The 20,747-nt window shown below is 38.1% G+C and overlaps 1 protein-coding gene across 7 annotated transcripts in view; it reads right to left on the bottom strand.

Annotated features, from left to right (window-relative positions):
- Positions 1–20,747, bottom strand: part of ZGRF1 (zinc finger GRF-type containing 1) — a 106,175-nt gene that overhangs the window by 36,689 nt on the left and 48,739 nt on the right. For all 7 annotated transcript variants that reach the window (XM_075200441.1, XM_075200448.1, XM_075200427.1 and 4 more), the window contains exons 13-19: positions 20,160–20,344; positions 18,163–18,359; positions 17,282–17,421; positions 15,441–15,587; positions 14,514–14,628; positions 13,949–14,196; positions 12,654–12,813 (exon numbers count right to left, since the gene is read on the bottom strand). In XM_075200441.1, the coding sequence (XP_075056542.1) occupies positions 12,654–12,813; positions 13,949–14,196; positions 14,514–14,628; positions 15,441–15,587; positions 17,282–17,421; positions 18,163–18,359; positions 20,160–20,344 (1,192 nt within the window). The remainder of the gene's footprint in view (positions 1–12,653; positions 12,814–13,948; positions 14,197–14,513; positions 14,629–15,440; positions 15,588–17,281; positions 17,422–18,162; positions 18,360–20,159; positions 20,345–20,747) is intronic.

Here is a 20,747-nt window from a genome sequence, read left to right as displayed (position 1 = left end):
TTCAATGGCCTGGCAAGCCTTCACATGTGACCTCCAGCTCTGTGCCTTGCTGTTGGTCAGCAGTCAGCACGCCCATATCCATCCATCTCCTCCCATTCCATTAAAAGGAGCACAATTTTACACCCCCATATTTGCCACCATCATGATACGGTATGACAGTAATTTACAGAATAAATAAATTCCATAGATATAAAACAACGAGTATATTTACAAATTATTGTTATGTATAGCTATACCATACAGTTATGATTCACAGTAACAGAAATGCTCTATATCAGGGGTCAGCAACCCCAGGCACTTCTGTGTGGCACGACAGAGCTCCGCTGCTGCTTCACTAAAGCAGCCAAATATGACTGAAACTGGGCTGCTGCGCATGCACAGAAGATCCATTTCGGCAATTTTCATTTAATTGTCCTAAGTTTAAAGATGAAGCATTTTTCTCTCCACATACCCACTTTACTAAAAGCACCACTGCATACCATGTGTGCTAAAAGCATCTATTAAAGGTAACCTGGGTTTAGTTACCTTAAAAAATGTAGACTATATGTGACAGGTGTCAGAAAATAAGGCAAGCATTGGTTGGTTAACTTTAATTTAAAAAAATATGCTTACAGTGTTTAGTGGTATTTTAGACTCCTTTAGCATTGTACAGAAATGTAATATGCAGTGGAATTATAGAGATTTCTACTTCAGAGACTGATTATTTAAATTAAGATTTGTAAAATGAAAAGTTGGATTCGAAAGAATACTACATTTTAGAAAATTAATTTGTAGAAAAACGTTTTACCCATTTTCGGATTTTTTAGTGAAGCAGCTTCCAGACGTGCCTGCCGACTGCTGCGGTCTCTACTATGTAGTATATTACAAATTATGGGCACAACTATTTGGCACAATATGAACTGGGGGCACTACTCTGCGGCATAATATGAACTGGGGGCACTCCTCTGCGGCATAATATGAACTGGGGGCACTACTCTGTGGCATAATATGAACTGGGGGCACTACTCTGCGGCATAATATGAACTGGGAGTACTACTCTGTGGCATAATATGAACTGGGGGCACTACTCTGTGGCATAATATGAACGGGGGGCACTACTCTGTGGCATAATATGAACGGGGGGCACTACTCTGCGGCATAATATGAACTGGGAGCACTACTCTGTGGCATAATATGAACTGGGGGCACTACTCTGTGGCATAATATGAACGGGGGGCACTACTCTGTGGCATAATATGAACGGGGGGCACTACTCTGTGGCATAATATGAACTGGGAGCACTACTCTGAGGCATAATATGAACTGGGAGCACTACTCTGTGGCATAATATGAACTGGGAGCACTACTCTGTGGCATAATATGAACTGGGGGCACTACTCTGTGGCATAATATGAACGGGGGGCACTACACCGTGGCATAATGTGAACGTTATGTGCTGGTCCTATTACTATTAATATCATCTTGATATTAGTATCATATATATTAGACAAGTTAACCCGTGCATGATACTCATGCATTCTAGTCAAATCAAGCTACTTAAGGTGTTAAAAAGGTTCTTGTCATGCATTTGGGCCATAGCCCAGGCCTCAACCACCAACCACTCCCCACTGTCACCCCCGGCAACCACCAACCACTCCCAACTGTCACTTCTCCTTCAAGAAATATATATATATATTTTTTTAAATCTTTATAAACACTTTTAACAATTAACAAATTAAATTAACAAATTAAAAACATCTTAGTATACCAAATTTCAGCCCTTTCTGAAATTTTTTTTCCACACACACTAAGAATTTAGTAGTTCAGTGTATAACTCCGCCCAGCAGGTGGCGCTGCAGCTTGGTTTTATTTTTTCCACACACACACAGACAAACACACGCCACTAGACATTTATATTATAGATATATATTGTCGAAGTCGTATAATTGGATGAACGAAAAGTATATTGGTTAATATTGTTTTATCGTGTGATTGCACTCAGCATGCCACGCTACACGGGGCATGGCACTATCACGCGGTAGAATACGCACACACTCGCACTACAACATTTGGTTATTTATATATTTCATATTTATTAAAGGTTCCAATCCACATTCATTTATTAGTAAAATGTATTAGATTGTATATTTATTTATATATAATACTGTAGTAAAGGTTTTTATGGTTCAGGTGTTTTAAAAGATAAAGAGTTTGGTCTCATATTAAAAGTTTATTTCACCAGCATTAACTCGGTGTGGACGGAATAGCGATCGCAAGATACAAGCAATATGAGATTAATGCTCTTAAATACTTTTATGTGGGTCAGTTTGAACTGGTCATTCAGAGTCAAATCATGGGAACAATAGGGTGGGGGATGTTTCCCTCACCCTCTGTAAGGATCAAATGAACTGACCTATAACTTGCAAGGAACTGGAATGCCATTAACCCCCGGACCAATGAAGAACTTACTAAGTGTTAGCTGGACAAGTATATACAAGCATGCTGGCTTTTGCCCTCTCTCTTTCTTTTGGAAACTGGAAATGTGACCGCATGGCTGCAGTCATTGAACCTGAATGAAACCTATAAGGAAGATGTAATGTATTCGGTCTTTTCATACTTTCCTGTTTTAATGTAACATCTTTAATAGGTATCATGTATCGGCTATATTGTACTGTATTGTACTTATTTATTGAACTGCTAAACAAATTGCTTTTGCTAAATAAATTGCTTGTGCTTCGGAAACACAATACAATCGCTTGGGCAATGCTTATTTGAAACGATAAAATGACATATATATATATATATATATATATATATATATATATATATATATATATATACACACATATACATATATATATATACATATACATATATATATATATACACACACATACATATATATACACACACATACATATATATACATACACACATACATACACATATACATACATACACACACCACACACACACACCCACCCACCCACCCAGGCTTGACTACATTTTAGCTGGCACACTGGTAGGACAACGTTGCCAAGCACTGCTCTATATAATGTGAATGCTTGACATACTCCTACTGTGACACATTCTAATGCCCTCCCTGAAGTGGTGTTTATGTTTAAAATAAAAGGCACACTTCTGCCTGGAGACATCTTCTGAATATTACTTTAGAGGTGTTATTGTATTATTGCTGTAATTTACCCAAATTAGCCAGTATTTATGGTTCCTAAAAAACCATCACCACAGGTAGGTGATGGAATGAGATAACAGATGTGTGGGAGGCATCCTTAGTGAAGCCTGCAGGCAATGTACACATATAAAATACAGACAAAGGTGATTAGCAGCGACATGTGGCAGACAACAACTTCTCTAACAAGGTTATAAATCACAGTTATTACAAAAACATAGCAGCATATGCTTCTTTCACTAGGATTTGTTTTATAGTTTCAGTAGCTTGGATGTACTATGCTTCCATTGTGTCACTCCTTAACCCTTAACACTCTGACATACCCTCTGGCATTTAAAGCTTAATGTCTTTGGTATCAATACCTCGATATAGTTATATGGGCTTAGAGACAAAAAGGTAATTAGGTTATGTGATTCACTTAGCTACAGTTTCCAAAACTTATTTTAAATGTAAATAAAATATCTTTTATGTGCACCCAAATAATCCAAGCCTCACCAATTACAACAGCAAGTCAAACACACAGCTTGTAGTACTAACCCAAAGGTATGATGGACATGGCACTCAAAAGAAAGCCACAGATAAAATATTAACTCTACCTCGATGGAAAAGTACTTACAACTTTTGCGTATATGTAAATGGTTCTATTATTTTAAAATATTTTTAATACAGAAGGTATTGAGTATTGATCTAATATGGGAAAATGGTTAAATACTCTGTGATGTTAAACTTTAAATATATGTTTTTGCTTTTAGATTGAAAGGGAATACAAGTGATTGGAGGAAATGTAGGAGTGGTATTGACCAAAATGTTTTAGGGGTTCACACAGGCAGGGGAAAGTATAGTGCAAAAAACACAATGGGGAAAAAACAAAATGAATGTGTCAGACGGGTGCTAAATAATGAGAGCATGGCCTTGTACTGGTCTGGACTAGAACATTTTAAGGGGCTAGGTACTGTGTCTTCCCCCCTGAAAGGATTGTACCATATCACTTATATATTTCATGAAAATAAGAAAAGACACATGACCACCAGTTATTCTGGTCACTTCGCTTCAATATCTTTATTACAATCAATTCCTTATAATACATGGGCTATAACAGTATAATAAGTATTGACATCATGACTCATGATTATAACACGCTAAAATAGGATTTTTTTACTCACCCTAAAATCTGTGTCTCTGAGTGCATTGGGGGACACTGTGACCATGGGGTATAGTAGGTGGATCTGGAGCTAGGGCACTCCAATAGTTAAAACTATTCAGTCTGTAGCACCTCCCCTATATTGCCCCTTCCATCTGGAGCTAAATTCAGTTTTATATCAAAGCCCAAGAGAGAAAGAAGCACTAACTAGGCATAACATCAGAAAAACTGAATTTAATACATGCAATCAAAAAGATAGAGCAAAGGGAGGGAGCACAGTGTCCTCCAATGGAAAACAGAGAAACGGATTTTACAGTGAGCAAAAAAATCAAATTTTCTGCCATTGTGGGGACGCTGTGACCACTGTGGGGACATCCCAAAGCTGCTCCTAAGGGTGGGAATGCTCTTAAACAGCTGCATGTAAGTCCTTTCCCCCAAAGCTAGCATCCTGAGATGCAAAGCCTTGCAATCTGTAAAATTTAGAAAAAGGTGTGGCCAGACGACCCCATAGCTAACTGGCACATCTATGAAGCACCGTGAGGCGGTGAATCAAGATTGGACAAAACAATAGGTCCAGTTTTGGGACCAGAAACAGGTTGGAGTAAAACCTCAAACCACTTTCTTGAGTTGGAACTGGATCTACCACCCCAGAGGCCAGAAGCTTCTGGATAGCCTGTCAGAGCACCTGACTTTTGAGACTGTAGGAAAGAACGCCTGTCTTAAAAAATGGCCTAAGAGAGACTCTGATGAGGTCTATGTCATAGACTCTTGACATCACCCCATGTATCCAAGTATCTGAGGATGAGGACAACCATTGGTCCTGAAACTGCCGAAGATGAGCCCCCACCACAGAGACAAGGTGGACTGTCTGATCATGCAGACTCTGTTCTCGTTCGTCCAAAGTAATAATAGAACCGAAAACTAGGTTGCTTCGGTATACTATTGCTAACAGGTAAAAAAAATAGCTTTTTCTAAACGTAGCAACCTGAAAAATATGCTCCAGTCAAATCAAAGAGAAGAATACTGTCAAATAGTAAAGACTCAAGAGTGCGTTTGGATTCTGTGTCTGCCAAGGATGGTAACCACAAAGAACGCCTGACTGTAATTTTTTTTAATTTTTGAAATCCATAGAAACTGCATTCAAAGTAGCCTGACATAAAAAATTAGAGGCTTCCTGAAAATGTTCAGACAATAACAGATCTACTTGAGGCCTATTCTCATGAAGACCGGGAGCCAACTGTTCTGCCCATTTTTGAATAGTGTTGTTTAACCAGGCTGTAGACAAGATTGGTTTGAATAAGCTTCCTGCTGCAATATATACGAATCTAAGGAGAAAATCAATTTTGGTGTCCGTAATGTCCCGGAGCACAGCTTCTCCCTGCGTCGGTAAAGCAGGCCTTAGACAAGTGGACAATTGGAAAACCTACTCTTGGAGAATTCTCCCATCTAATAGACTTTTTAGATGGTAAAGGGTAAAGGGATTTTAAGTTCCCTGGCATCTGGATTTTTTTTTAATCAGGTTTTTGCCAAACCTCAGAAATCATTTCAGAAAGCTGAGGAGATGGTGGAAAACAACCTTTTGCTGACATGTAAAAAGCGAAAAGTCAGAAAGGTCTGTCAACTTGGGATCCGCAAAACCATTGAACCCCCAGGACTAAATCATCCACATTCTGTGTCTTAGAAATATCCTCTACACTATAAGTGTAGCTTTCCCCCTCAAACTCTAGGAACAACATCACTTCTTCTTTCAAACAAAGATGGAAGTCAGAGAGAATAGGTAAAAAAGCCTTTTTGGCACAAGTATAATGTTGCACAGACTTTCCAATTGTCCCACTGCATTGTGATTTCAAGTGCTTTTTGTTTAAAGTGTGCAGTAAGTTCCAGTAAGGAGCTGAATCCAGGAGGGGGTTTAATCTGGTAAGTGGCTAGCAAAGGTTACTACTTTTGAGTTCACTGTAGGCTATAAGAAGTTAAGTTAGTCAAAATAAGAAGAGTGGTAGTAGGCTTGATGATCTCAGTCAATGCATATCTTGTTATATGTATGCATAGTTGGAGCAATTGTTCCAAGGTTTATACCTCTGTGAGCAATTTTTTTCTGTGGAAGCCCAGGTAACTGATCTAAAGCAGACCATTGCAACATTGAGAGAGATTGCCATCCTGGAGCAGAGTTTACAGCTCACCGTTGATGCGTTAGCTGAGCAGGGTGGAGCAGAGACAGAGAAGAATGCACAAGTAGGCAGCTGGGTAACGGTTACTAGGGGTAGCAGAGGGAGGAAGAGGCAGGCCAGTTCTGAGCAAAGCAATCCCAGCAAATTTGCCAGATTGGATGAAGATACTGTGGAAGGCAGTTTAGAATTGGTAGAGTTGGGTAAGACTGCTTCCTCTAGCAACCAGGGGAATGGTCTCTCCAGCACAGATGTGACCAAAGTTACTCAGGGACCCAGGCAGATTGTGATGGTAGGGGATTCATCTATTAGGAAGAAAGGGCAATCTGTTACCGGGACCGTGCATGCCAAACAGTGTGTTGTCTCTCGGGTGCTGGGGCTCAACATATTGCGAATTGAGTGGACAGTTTGTTGGGAGGGGCTGGGAATGACCCAGCGGTTTTGGTGCATGTTGGTACCAATGACCGATTTAAAGAAAGATGGGGTGTCCTAAAGACTGATTTCAGGGACATAGGTTGCAAACTTATGGTAAGGACATCCATGGTAGTATTTCGGAAATACTACCAGTGCCACGCGCTAGTCCAGGGAGGCAGTGGGAGATTAGGGAGGTTAATGTATGGCTAAAAGATTGGTGTAGGAAGGAAGGTTTTGGACTCTTAGAGCACTGGGCTGATTTCTCGCTCAGTTGCCATCTTTATTGTCAAGATGGATTGCACCTGAATGAGGAGGGGACTGCTGTCTGCTGTGCTAGGGGAGAGGATGGTTAGAAGGTTGAAGGCTTCAGGGGGGGAGGGGCAAGCAAGTATTTATGGGATAGACACAGTAGTAAGGAGGAATTTAACTAGAGTCAAGTGGGTGGAGAGAGGGGAAAGGGAAGCATAGCTGATAAGGAGAGGCCCTTTTTAAAGCAAAAATAAATACCTAAGGGAGGCAACAGCAGTGGCGGATCCAGGGGGGGGGGCGATCTACCAGGGGCTTGCTGCCGACAGCTGCACACTGTGCAGGTCCGTTCAGCAGTGACAGTGTGCTGCCCGGCTGCTCTGATTGTGTTTTAAACACAATCAGAGCAGCAGGACAGCACACTGCCACACGGACCTGCACATACTGTGCAGCCGCCGGCAGCCTTAGACATCAGAAAGGGGGCGGGGCCTAAATCCCCCCCCCCCCTCCTAAAATCGCCCCGGGTAGGACAAATGTCTAGATCTGCCCCTGGGCAACAGACTTAAGTGTATGCTTGAAAATGCAAGAAACCTGACAGATAAAATGGGGGAGTTAGAACTAGTAGCAATGAATGAGCAGTATGATATTATAACTTTTACGGAGATCTGGTGGGATGATACACATGACTGGGCAGTCAACTTGGAAGGCTATACTCTCTTCAGGAGGGATAGGGTAAATACAAGGGGAGGAGTATGTTTTTATATTAAGCCAGAGTTAAAACTAAGTATTCAGGAAGTTATATATGAGAATATTGGTGATAATATAGAGGCATCGTGGATGGAATATCCAGTGGATGAAAAAGTTCAGAGAAGTTGCTGATAGGTATATGCTATAAACCGCAGGATATAAGTATGATTTAAGAAGCCCAACTTCTGCAGCAAATTGAAAAGGCTACAACTAGGTCAAGTTTTAATTATGGGGGATATTAATTATCTGGACATTGATTGGAGTACTGAGACCTGCGGTACAGTTAGGGGAAATAGGTTTCTGAGCTTGCTAAAAAACCATTACATGTCCCAATTAGTAGAGGAATCAACTAGGAACCGGACTATACTGGACCTAGTAATAACAAATAATGTAGACGCAATATCAAATATTCAAGTAAGGGAACACTTGGGAAACAGTGATCATAATATGGTTTCATTTGAAATTAGTTTCCAGAAGCAACAGTATAAGGAATCAACTAGGACTTTAAACTTCATAGACTCTTTTAGCATATAAAAAATTGCCTTTCTAAAGTGCATAGACTGGGATAAAGGAAGGAAAAAATACAGAAGAAAAGTGGGCTGTCTTTAAAATGTTGTTGGAAACACACACGTATAAGTTCATTCCTATGGGAAATAAATGTAAAAGAATTAAGTCTAAACCAATGTGGCCTAAATAAAAAGGTATGAGAAAAAAATGCAAAGAAAGAAGAGTGCATTTAAATTGTTTAAGTCTGAAGGGGAGTCCTTCTGTAGGTACAATGAATGTAATAAACCATGTAAAAAACAAATTAGATTGGCTAAATTAGAAAATGAAAAACAAGTTGCAAAAGAAAGTAAGACAAATCCCAAAAAGTTTTTTTTAAGTATATAAATGGCAAAAGGATTACAAAAAAATAATATAGGACCCCTAAAAAGTACTATCTTAGTATCATTTATCAATTCACCCATCTCACTTTTTAGGGGTCCTATATTATTTTTTTGTAATCCTTTTGCCATTTATATACTTAAAAAAACTTTTTGGGATTTGTCTTACTTTCTTTTGCAACTTGTTTTTCATTTTCTAATTTAGCCAATCTAATTTGTTTTTTTTCCTTAGTATCAAACACTTTCTTTTCTTCAGTATTTACTAGAGAGGAACAAATGGTAGGAATAGTACATAAAAATGGAAATTAAATTGTACCATTAATTAATACTCTGCTTTTTCCTTAGTATCATTTATCAATTCACCCATCTCACTTTTTAGGGGTCCTATATTATTTTTTTGTAATCCTTTTGCCATTTATATACTTAAAAAAACTTTTTGGGATTTGTCTTACTTTCTTTTGCAACTTGTTTTTCATTTTCTAATTTAGCCAATCTAATTTGTTTTTTTTCCTTAGTATCAAACACTTTCTTTTCTTCAGTATTTACTAGAGAGGAACAAATGGTAGGAATAGTACATAAAAATGGAAATTAAATTGTACCATTAATTAATACTTGGTTGACAGAGGAAGAAGTCCAAAGGCGACTGAAGAATATTAAGATAAATAAAGCTCCAGGTCCAGATGGCATACACCCAAGGGTTCTTATGGAGCTACACTCAGAAATAGCTAGAGAGCTATTCTTAATTTTCATAGATTCAATCTCATCAGGCTCAGTACCAAGGGATTGCCAAATAGCAGACGTGGTGCCGTTGTTAAAAAGGGGACGAGATCACAACCAGGGAATTATAGACCTGTAAGCCTGACATCAATAGTGGGGAAACTACTGGGAAGTATATTAAAGGATAGTATTCAGGATTACTTGGTGCGCAGTAATATTATTAGTGGGAATCAGCATGGATTTGTGAGGGATAAGTCATGTCAAACTAATCTAAATAGTTTCTACGAGGAAGTTAATGGGAGCTTAGAAAAAGGGCAGCACAGTAGATGTGTTCTACTTAGATTATGCAAAGGCCTTTGATACAGTGCCACACAAGAGGTTGGTTTACAAAATAAGGGAACTTTGTCTAGGAAAACAATATTTGTACTTGGATCGAAAACTGGTTAGAGAATAGGAAACAGAGATTTGTGATAAATGGAACATTTTCTAATCAAAAGTTTTAAGTGAAGTACCTCAAGGTTCCATGCTGGGGCCACTTCTTTTTATTATATTTATTAATGACCTTGGTGATGGTTTAGAAAGTAACGTTTCCATTTTTGCAGATGACACTAAACTCTGTAAGGTAATAAAATCAGAACAAGATGTAGCTTCTCTAGAGATGGACTTAAATAAACTGGAGAATTAGGCGGCCAAATGGAATATGAGGTTTAACATAGATAAATGTAAGGTTATGCATTTAGGGATCAAAAACAAGCACGCAATCTATAAATTAAATGGGATTAATTTAGGGGACTCTATAATGGAAAAGCATTTAGGAGTGCTCGTTGACAGTAGACTAAGCAAAAGTGCTCAATGTCAAGCAGCAGCTGCAAGGGTAAATAAAGTATTGTCATGCATAAAAAGGGGCATAGATACAAGGCAAGACAGTAATTTTGCCACTATATAAATCGTTGGTAAGACCTCATCTTCAATATGGAGTACAGTTCTAGGAATCACTCTATAAAAAAAGCTAGAAAGGGTTCAGAGAAGAGCGACAAAATTGATAAAGGGTATGAAGCCATTAAGTTGTGAGGTAAGGTTAGCCAGTTTAGGCATGTTTACTTTAGAAAAGAGGTGTCTAAGAGGAGATATGATTACTATGTACAAATACATTGAGGGTCAATACAGAGAACTTTCATGGAAACTTTTTACCCCAAGGACTATACACAGGACACGCAGTCACCCCCTAAGGTTAGAGGAGAGGAAGTTTCACAACCAGCAAAGGAAGGGGTTCTCAAGATATGGAATTCACTGCCAGGGAAGGATGTGATGGCAGATTCAATAGACATGTTTAAGAAAAGGTTAGACAAATTTTTAGCGGAAAAGTGTATACAGGATACGACCGTTAATTAAAATGAAGGATAGTAGTGGATATAGGGAAAAAATAGGACTGCAATATTGGGCCAATCGTGATTTTCCAGATTGAAACAGATTGGCGTTTGCTTAATCTGGATCCATTTCAAATATAAGTGAGGGATAAATAGGTTGAACTTGATGGAATGCAGTCAATCTCATCAACTATGTTACTATGTTCCCCGACAGCGCTATGTTACTCGCCGTCTCTCCATTGCACTACTAGGCTGTTCTCTCCATGATGGAGATCTGCCTGTTGAGCCTGCCATCCCCAGACCAGTCATTCTCTTCCTAAGAAGAACCGCTCATTTTGAAAAGGGGAGGCTAGCGACGGGTGCAGCACACCACTTTCCATGCCCTCAGAGGAGAGAGGGCTACAAGACCTTGCAGAGGTTAGGGAAGCCAGAAGGCTGCACACCTCAACCCAAGACTCAGAGAGTAGGAAGTACATAGGCTATCCACTCCCTGAGAAATGTTCTCCAGGTATTTTTTTATTTTATTTTTAAAGTAAAGTTGAAAATTAATAAACAATATAATATATATATATATTTACACATATACACACATATGCATACATATATATACATACACACACATATGCATATATATATATATATATATATATATATATATATATATATATATAAAAATAAATAAAACATAGGGCAGGAGCACTAGACAAAAGATACTGTACTCCAAAGGACACTAACAAAAACAGAAAATTTGCTCCAGATGTAAGGGGCTATAGGGGCAGTGCTAAAAACTGAATAGTTTTAACTACTTGAAGTGCCCTAGCTCCAGGTCTACCTACTATATCTCATGGTCACATTTCCTCCAATAGCAGGAAAGAGAAAGTCCATTTTTTTTTTCCACAATATTGAAGTGGCTGTTGTGTAAACCTGTTGATTAGGTTATCTAATAAATATAAGCCTAGCGGCGTGTGTTAGTCTGTGTGTGAAAAAAAACCAAAACAAGCTGCAGCGCCACCTGCTGGGCGGAGTTATACACTGACCTACTAAATTCTTAGTGTGTGTGGAAAAAAAAATTCAGAAAGGGCTGAAATTTGGTATACTAAGATGTTTTTAATTTGTTAATTTAATTTGTTAATTGTTAAAAGTGTTTATAAAGATTTAAAAAAAATATATATATATATTTCTTGAAGGAGAAGTGACAGTTGGGAGTGGTTGGTGGTTGCCGGGGGTGACAGTGGGGAGTGGTTGGTGGTTGAGGCCTGGGCTATGGCCCAAATGCATGACAAGAACCTTTTTAACACCTTTAGTAGCTTGATTTGACTAGAACGCATGAGTATCATGCACGGGTTAACTTGTCTAATATATAAAAGTAAATGCCTAGCGGCGTGTGTTAGTGTGTGTGGAAAAAACTATTTTCTCAGAAAGGGCTCATCCAATTGACCTGAAATTTGGTATACTGACATTATTTGACAAATAAATTAGAATAGTGAAGTCAGTTAACTTCCACCATCCCCCCTTCCCCCAGTGGGAGGGGTAGTAAAGGCTAAATTTACGAGTTTAAGGGGTCAAACTCATTTTCGTGAGGTAATTTTACCTCATCAACACACATTAAAAAGGGCGCTTGCGTCGGGAAGTAACGCTCCTCCCCTGAGAAGGCCTGGGCTAGGCCCAAATGCATGACAAGAACCTTTTTAAGACCTTAAGTAGCTTGATTTGACTAGAATGCACGAGTATCATGCATGGGTTAACTTGTATTATATATGTGGTCATATAGCATTTAATTGAATTGAATTAAACTAAACATACCCCAGAAGAACTCGATCAACTGCAACATTGGTGGATGATGAGATGAGAAGTTTCCAGTGAGATGAACCAGTGTCTTTGTCGGGATCATGGCTTTCAAATAGCTGAACTAAGAACAAAACAACCACTGCCAGCAGGTAACTTTTTCCAGAACCAAAAACTCCTGAAATACACAAGTTTTCCATTCACATTTGGAGGCTCTATGGCAGAACATTCAAGTGCAGAACGCCTGGTACTTTTGCAGACTAGCAAGTGATATATTATGCTAGTTTAGTAAGAATCCTCTTTTGCATTTTCCCCTAAGAACATTATTGTAGAAAACATTACCACAATAATGATACCAAGCAATTAAGTGAAGACTAGTAATTAAGTGGTGCACACTTGAAATAGGAAATTCATGTGTTTCCTGACGTTTTGCAAAACCGGACGCCATGTGAAATGTGAATTTCTAAATTCCATTTTGAGTATCTTTCTCATGAATACAATACACTTAAGTACATAAATTCTTCTACAAAGTATCGTAGATTTGTAAGGCGCCACAGTGTTCCGCAGCGCCGCCATTCTACAACTGACCAAATCCAACAATTGTGCACTTAAGTAAATATATATTACCGAAAAATATAAACTGTTTAGACAGAGGAAATATAGATTTTCAAAGTATTTATATCAAAAGTTACATATGTTCTATAAATGTATTGCAAAAGTGTGCATTCCTTTAGAAATAATTTACACAAGGGATTACTTTCATCACAAATACCCTACCCGCAACAATTGAATGTGCCCCAATAGAATATAAATCAAGTGTAAAAAGAACAACACTCTTTTCAGGTAATGTCCTTAGGATTCAACAATCCTCTGAAATTTCCAACACAGCCTGCAAGTGTTCAGCCTAAAAGGAATACATGCATCTGCATTGTGGTTAAAAATATTCACTAATCGTTTTATCTGTTAATACCCAGTCTTGTTTTATTACAGTTTGTTTCCTATTATACAGCGCTATGGAGTATGCTGGTGCTATACAAATAAATGTTAATAACAGTAAAATAATTCACTCCATGAAGTGTGAGCAAGCTCAATACTCAATATGTTTATCTAGTAAAAATATTTGACAGATTAGAGACCTCATCCTTTTTTTTATATATATAGCCAGCATATTCCATAGAGCTCTTCAATTGGGAACAAAGACAGTAATAAAATAATACTGGGTAATACAGACAGACAGTAAGAGGTAACAGATATAAGAGAAGCCACAGACAGGATTATATATCGTTCTACAGGAATCGAGTATGTTCTCTTACCGTGGATGACTGTGATGGGGGCAGGCTGTTGCCTCTGGAGTCCATCACAGCCAGCCATCATATATGCTATTTTCAGTAAGGATTTTTCTTGGTCTTCATTCAAACAGAACTGTTTGATCATCTCCATTGCTAAACTCAGCACAAATTTATAGTCTGGGATCTCACATTTGTAAGAGACTTTGGCAGTAATGGCAGGTGGTATGAACTTCCCTCTAGAAATCTTATTAGGTTTCTCAGTTTCAGACGACCTGGGATGAAGAAAAACTCAAATGAAAACACGGTCTTATTTTAGAAATAAACTTATGGCACATTAATACATACCAGGTATTGAAATAAAATTAATTCCAAGTAACATATCTCATCATTATAATATATGTTGAAGTATAGGTTGCAGTAACAAGGCAGAAGCAGTGGCCCAGATTCTCTCGTTCACAAGTTCCTCTTTCAACTTCAATCATGACAGAGGGGCTGTATGTTCCCATTGTACACAGTGTTTCCAACTAGTTGAGCATGTATTCTCACAAATTATCATGCAGTGTACAGCCATCATCAGCAGATTACTTACATTGTCAGGAGATGCGGTGTTAGAGGTAGTGTGGATGGGTTAAAGTGCTCCTGTATATTCCTCAAACATGTCAGCTCTGTGCTTGCATTACACACCAACAATGCATGGACAATCACTGCATACAATAAATATTACATACATAGTTAGATTTTCTCTTTCTATGATATACTAAATTATTGACCAAGCATATTAAAATATTGCTGGCAGCAAGCCTGTGACCATCTATTTACATTGCGGTCCACTAGTGGGGAAGGTGGGGGGTATGGAAAGTAATTTAGGGCAGGGGGGGGGGGGTCAATATTATTCTTATTTTGTATTTATTGTTCATTTAATGTACTTGTTATTGATGCCAATGAGCATCAGCCAATGGAGTGTTATTGTACTGAAATTATATAGATTGCAGCTATTTGTGCTTTATCCCTCACAAGATGCAAATAAAAATTAATGAAAAAATGTAAACTGGCTGGTGCCATTCTATTGCACACAGAATTGGAGGTTCCCCCACAACTGGTGGAACAGTGGAGTGCAGTAGCAGCAGTCCCTAAGCATTGCTGTGGCGGCTAGATGCCACACTTCAGCCCTGGCTGATAGTCGTAGAGCAGTGGCACCCGAGGGCCTTCTAATGGCACCTCCTGCATTAATAATTATTCAGGAGACCACCGTCTCCAAAGAGTCCCAGGAGGCAAAACAACATACTGGAGCCCTGAGGGTTAGAAGCGGCAGTATGGGGACTGCTACCCCTGGGTCTGGCTGCCATCACTCTAGGACAGACTGGTGCACTATTTGTGCATGTGTTTACTGTTGTCTAAAAATATTTCCACCTTAGCCAAGAACAAAACTGCACTAATATTTAACAATGTTCAGAATCAAATGACAAATCTCAAACATCTTTGCTTATTTATCAGAATAGTTTTGGCAGTCACCTACTATTTGATGGCCAGTTGGAAGGGAAGTATCCATTCAAAGGAGAAATCTCTATGTCATTATTAGAGGAGGGTCCAAAGAAAACACTGCATGCAATGAACGTATCCAGTGAATCGAAGTTTAAGGTCTTTGAAACGACCCAGAGATCATCTAAAGAAGTCATAAAGTAGGTCATAAATGGTATAGTTATGTATTACATCTCAATCTCAATATCAGAAAAAAAAATGAACGAGAGGTAGTCCTGTACTAGTCAGATTACCAGGCTACTTTCAGGGGTGTGATAAATGGACTGCAATATCTAAAAAATGCAATATGGAATACTCATATACACAATTAAGAATGTACCACATGGAGCAAACAAATAGAATTCCCAAAAGGTCCAGATTTACATTTTGTAAATATAATTTTTAAACAGTATCCGCTAGTCTATCACTTCACAACACATTTTCAGATAACTTTTTTCTATTTCTCACAAAGAAATAGCCAAAAAGAAGATATACAATTTTGGGTGACACATGCTCTAAATACATACAATATCGCCCCTATGCCCCGAAATTAGACCTATATCACAACAACATATAAAGGACTGTATACTTAGTAGCAATCTAATTTTACAGGATCAAGAGGGACTACAAAAATCCCAAAGTATAGGTTGGGATATGTGCCATATTATATAAAATATTGATGCACAGTGGTTAATTTAAAAAACAAACAAAAAAATACAATGACAACATGCAAAATCATATTAAAATATGTTTATGCCAACAATCAAATATGCTAGAGTGACAGTGTCCATAGAAAAAACTGATAAATTGAATCTCAGTGTGCCACATGAAGTGTGGTACTCTCTAACATTCAAGTATACTATTGTGCCTTCATCTATGCCACCAATCTTAAATTGATTGCAATGACACACCTGAGCCCTATGACTTTGACACTGGTGAATGTATAGCCTTGGTAAACGCATATCTCCCATATAACAAAGGGCCTTATCAACATCAACGGAGCCATATTAGTGTGTGAAAAAACTGTTGGAATCCCTCTACTATTCCCAGACGGCTTCTAACCCACCCTACCATAGATTAATCCAGCTCTCTCCCAGTAAATTCAGATTTTTGCCTCTCTGCTAGCCATTGGTTCCAGTTTATATGAGGGTCACATCTTTTTGCATGGGAAACTACCTTGTATGTGTAATCGCTTTTTGTTTATTTTTAACCCCGACAGTGTATTCTTAGATAGTTCCTTTTGTGTACCATTATATTGTGTAGACTGTGCATGTAACATTTACTCATGTACACCTGACTCTTTCAATTATGTTACATTTAGAAGCAATATTCTGCCCTTTATAGTTGTTTTCAAGTACAGTTTTTAGTAAGCATTTTTAGTACTCCGCACAGTGATAGGCAACCTGGCATACCTCAGAAGCCACATGGTGCAGCCCTCTAACCTTCAAAAGGGCCTCAAATTTCCATTAATCTATAACAAACTAACACCTGACAATAAAGCAGGAAAGAGCTGGGGTCAGCATAAGAAGGCTTGGAGGACTGCCTGTTGCCCATCACTGACTCAGCAATTGAACATTAAAAGCTGATCAAAACAATGTTGGTACTTTGAGAATTAAACGTTAGCAAGTCTATATCTTGGTAGAACCTCCCTGCTGGAGGAGTTAAGGGTTTGCACCATGCTGCACTTGCAAATTCAAGATCAGAATCAATTTACAGATAATAAGAAGGTCTTATATGAAATCCTGCATAAGTTTTCATACTAGTACCGACTAAAGCACATGTAGCTATTATGAAGATAAATTCCATACACACTGTATAGCCATCAAAGGACAGTCATACCTTTGCTATAAGCAGATGAGTTATCTTTTCTACTCAGCTTAAGATAAAGTTTTGTTTTGGATACACCACAAAATTCTGAATCCGCATTCACAACTTTTGTAAATTTGCCAAACTGTCTTTTTGGTAATGCAGACATTTTTCTGTAAGAAACAATGTGAAAACAACAGTTAAGTAGATTCCCAAACATCCTCACATAAACATATGGGCTACAGGGCTGATTCTACTGATCGATAAGCAGCATTACTCTTAGTATTTTATTCTTGGATAGACAATCTTTTATAACTAAAATACTCAACCCATGACATGGAGCTAGAAGCCACTGAAGGCTTCTCCTATACAGAGCTCTACAGACTCTATGGTAGAGTGATAGATGGACTCCATATCTCCACGTGAGCACCCCCTACCTCCTACATGTGGTACTACTAGGTTATAATAGCTTCATTTAGTCCGTTTAGGTTTTACCTTTATAATACGTTTCCAGAACAGTTATGGACAGTTCTAGAATTTCAAGAAACTGGGCAAAATGCTTCATCCTTTTATCTACACATATTTAAATCACTAAGGCCATTGGGCATACTTCTTGAACAAATACAGCAATTTAATGGATGATATTTTCTTTCAAAAATACAAATGGTACATATGTAGGAACCGATCAGTTATGATCAATCTAGTGCAAGTTAAGACAATAAAAACCATTGTCTGATTCGTTGCTGGGGGACACTGCACGTTTACACTTCGTTACTAAACATTTCCCAAAATAATATTTCAGCTTGCATAATATGTTGAAATAAATAAATGTTAGGTTATGAAAGAAAGCAACTACTTCCATATGAACAAAATGCTAATTTGTTAATAACATAGCTTACCAATATAGCACATACCTAATAATTAGCTGGCACTCCTCATATAGGTTTATTTTCTGACATCTGACATAGCTGGACAGGCTCTTCATATCCCCCATTACAACTCTGGATTCAGCTTTCACTCTCTCTGGATGTGTCCCCTTTACGTCATCCAGCCATTTGAAGAACTTACATTGATCGGCTTTAGGAGCATCACAAGTATAAAAGAAACGGCCCTGACAGAGATATCAAACGCTAAAACAAGGATTTCATCCATATACATATGGTATAAAATATTCCATAAAATAAGAACATAAACACTAGATATAATAAAATATATACAAAAAAGTCAACCTTTATTAAATAGAAGAGGAGGAAATACCATATAGTTCACAAAGGCAATTAAAAACATAAATGGGGTCTACCGTAAATACAGAAAAGTCATGTGTACAAATAGGAATTAATATAGACAAAAAGTTATTACATTAAATTCAACTAATGCGCTTGGTCTATGTTGGAGAGCAGTAGTCATTGTTATAAGTATAACAGCTCACCTGCTTAAACGGTGAATTTTGAACATAAGACCCAGTTAGATTATACACGCACTGTTGTGTTCTGAAGCAGGTGTACAAGCAGTGGCACTGTTAAATCCTCCCCCTCTTTAGGTGCCAGCCACATGTGGTACCCTCTACCATCTCCTGTGTTTTGTGCACCATGCAGGGTACAGCCCAGGACATAAAATTAATAAATGGTCAGTCACTGATGATCTAGATATTGGGGACACATGCAGTCTGCCTATAATATAATTGTAAGACGGGACCTGTAGAGGCATTACGTTGCATCCTAGGATCACTTAACTTTCAGACTGCCTCCAGCTGAAGTTGCAAAGCTTTGTGGAGGCCTCTTTACTAACTCAGTAGGTCTACGTTTTCAGGGGTTGAATACCCTGAATTTTGGAAAATTAAACTTTTAATAAGATGTGGTGTGGAGCAGAAACTACACACTTGTTCTTGCTCCGAAGCTAGGACACACCCCTTATATAGGCTGGAGGAGACTGGATGAGTCTGGAGACTGCTTAGACATGCCCCCTTAATTCCAGACTTGAGAGAGTGCATTTGTAATTTTTTTGGCCTTTTTCTGATGATTTGTCTTGTACGTTGATTTGTTTAATGGTATTGGGAGGAGTAAGAATAAAGGTTGAGTAGGATATGGAAATGGGTATCTGTGTGTGAGACTGTAAGCTGCATGGAGAATATATTAACTATCAAGTGTAGAATACAGGAAAGAAAAATTTGGCTACAGATATTTGCAGTGTTTTAAATAGTGATGCAGGTAAACAAGATGTAGGAGCAGGTGGATAAACATAGAGGAGGCAAATATATATGGCGGTATCAAATATAAAGGAACATGGAACAAAGAAATCAGCAATTAAAGCTCAGGTGATGATAAATTGCTAAAGAACCCTTATTGCCCACTCATTTACTTCTTCTACCAACCACAGTACCTCTCACTGCCTCCAGGAACACACACTTGTTAAACTATTGTACATTATCCCTTATTCATATTTCATCTAGGCAATCACTTATACAATATTCCTTAATCCATTCTTATTCAATATTCGACACATCAGCATTAGTAATTTCAAACTATTTGATTCTCCACTTGTGTTATGATTTCTTCCACCCCTTAGAAGTCCACACCATTAACCGCCTTACTTATACTTTTCTCCCTCATCTACAGACCCGGCTCCTGTGCAACACTACCACAACCACCAAGATCCAGCATCTACACCGCTATAGATTGCTAAGATGAAGTACAGTTCGCTACAGTACATATGTGCAATTTGTTCCATGATAGTAAAAAAACATTATGTTGCTGCTTTATCATAAAGCATATTTCATTCCAGCTGCTCATACTGCTTCTATTTTAAGAAGGGGAAAAATAATAACAGTACACTCATATGAGATTATATCTTGAGATTTGAACTTTTATCCATTTTCATAAACCCAATTCTTACATTGAAATATATAGAATACCTTATTGGAACCTTCTTTTCTGACCATAACAAGCTTTGCAGGCTGCTGGTGCAGACAGAGGGGGGCAGTTTTATTGTTCCTAGGCGTCTCGTCACTACTTGATGAAGTATAGAAGGACATGTCAACTTTGGAGAAAGCTTTGTGCAGCCGCTGTGACAGTTCCAACATTATTATATTTAAATGTTCTGTACAGAAATAGAAGAAAAGAAGAGTTTTAGTTGAAAGGCAATTACTATGTACTTGAAAAATGCATCAGTTGTGCGGCTTGTCCATCAAAGTACTGAAGACGGACTGTTCAAATTATATTTTCAAATCCAGAAGCTATATATGTTTTAATATATTTGTTTTATTAATCCATGAACACATATATAAGAGGTACTGCTACATAATATTAATATAGCTACATTCACAAAAAACTTCTGCAAATGATGTTAAACAGGGTTTTAAATGTGATATTATTATTGTAGATTTGTAAGGTGCTCCACAGCACCGTACAGTAGGAAAAACAGTACATAAATAAAACAGAGACATACAAGGTAGACTAAATTAAACAGAGGCATGAAAACAAAGGGTATGAAGGACCCTGCT

Source organism: Mixophyes fleayi, chromosome 1, assembly GCF_038048845.1.
Source record: "Mixophyes fleayi isolate aMixFle1 chromosome 1, aMixFle1.hap1, whole genome shotgun sequence".
NCBI lineage: Eukaryota > Metazoa > Chordata > Amphibia > Anura > Limnodynastidae > Mixophyes > Mixophyes fleayi.
The sequence above is the reverse complement of the archived record's forward strand: the minus strand, read 5'-3'. Positions and strand labels throughout refer to the sequence as shown.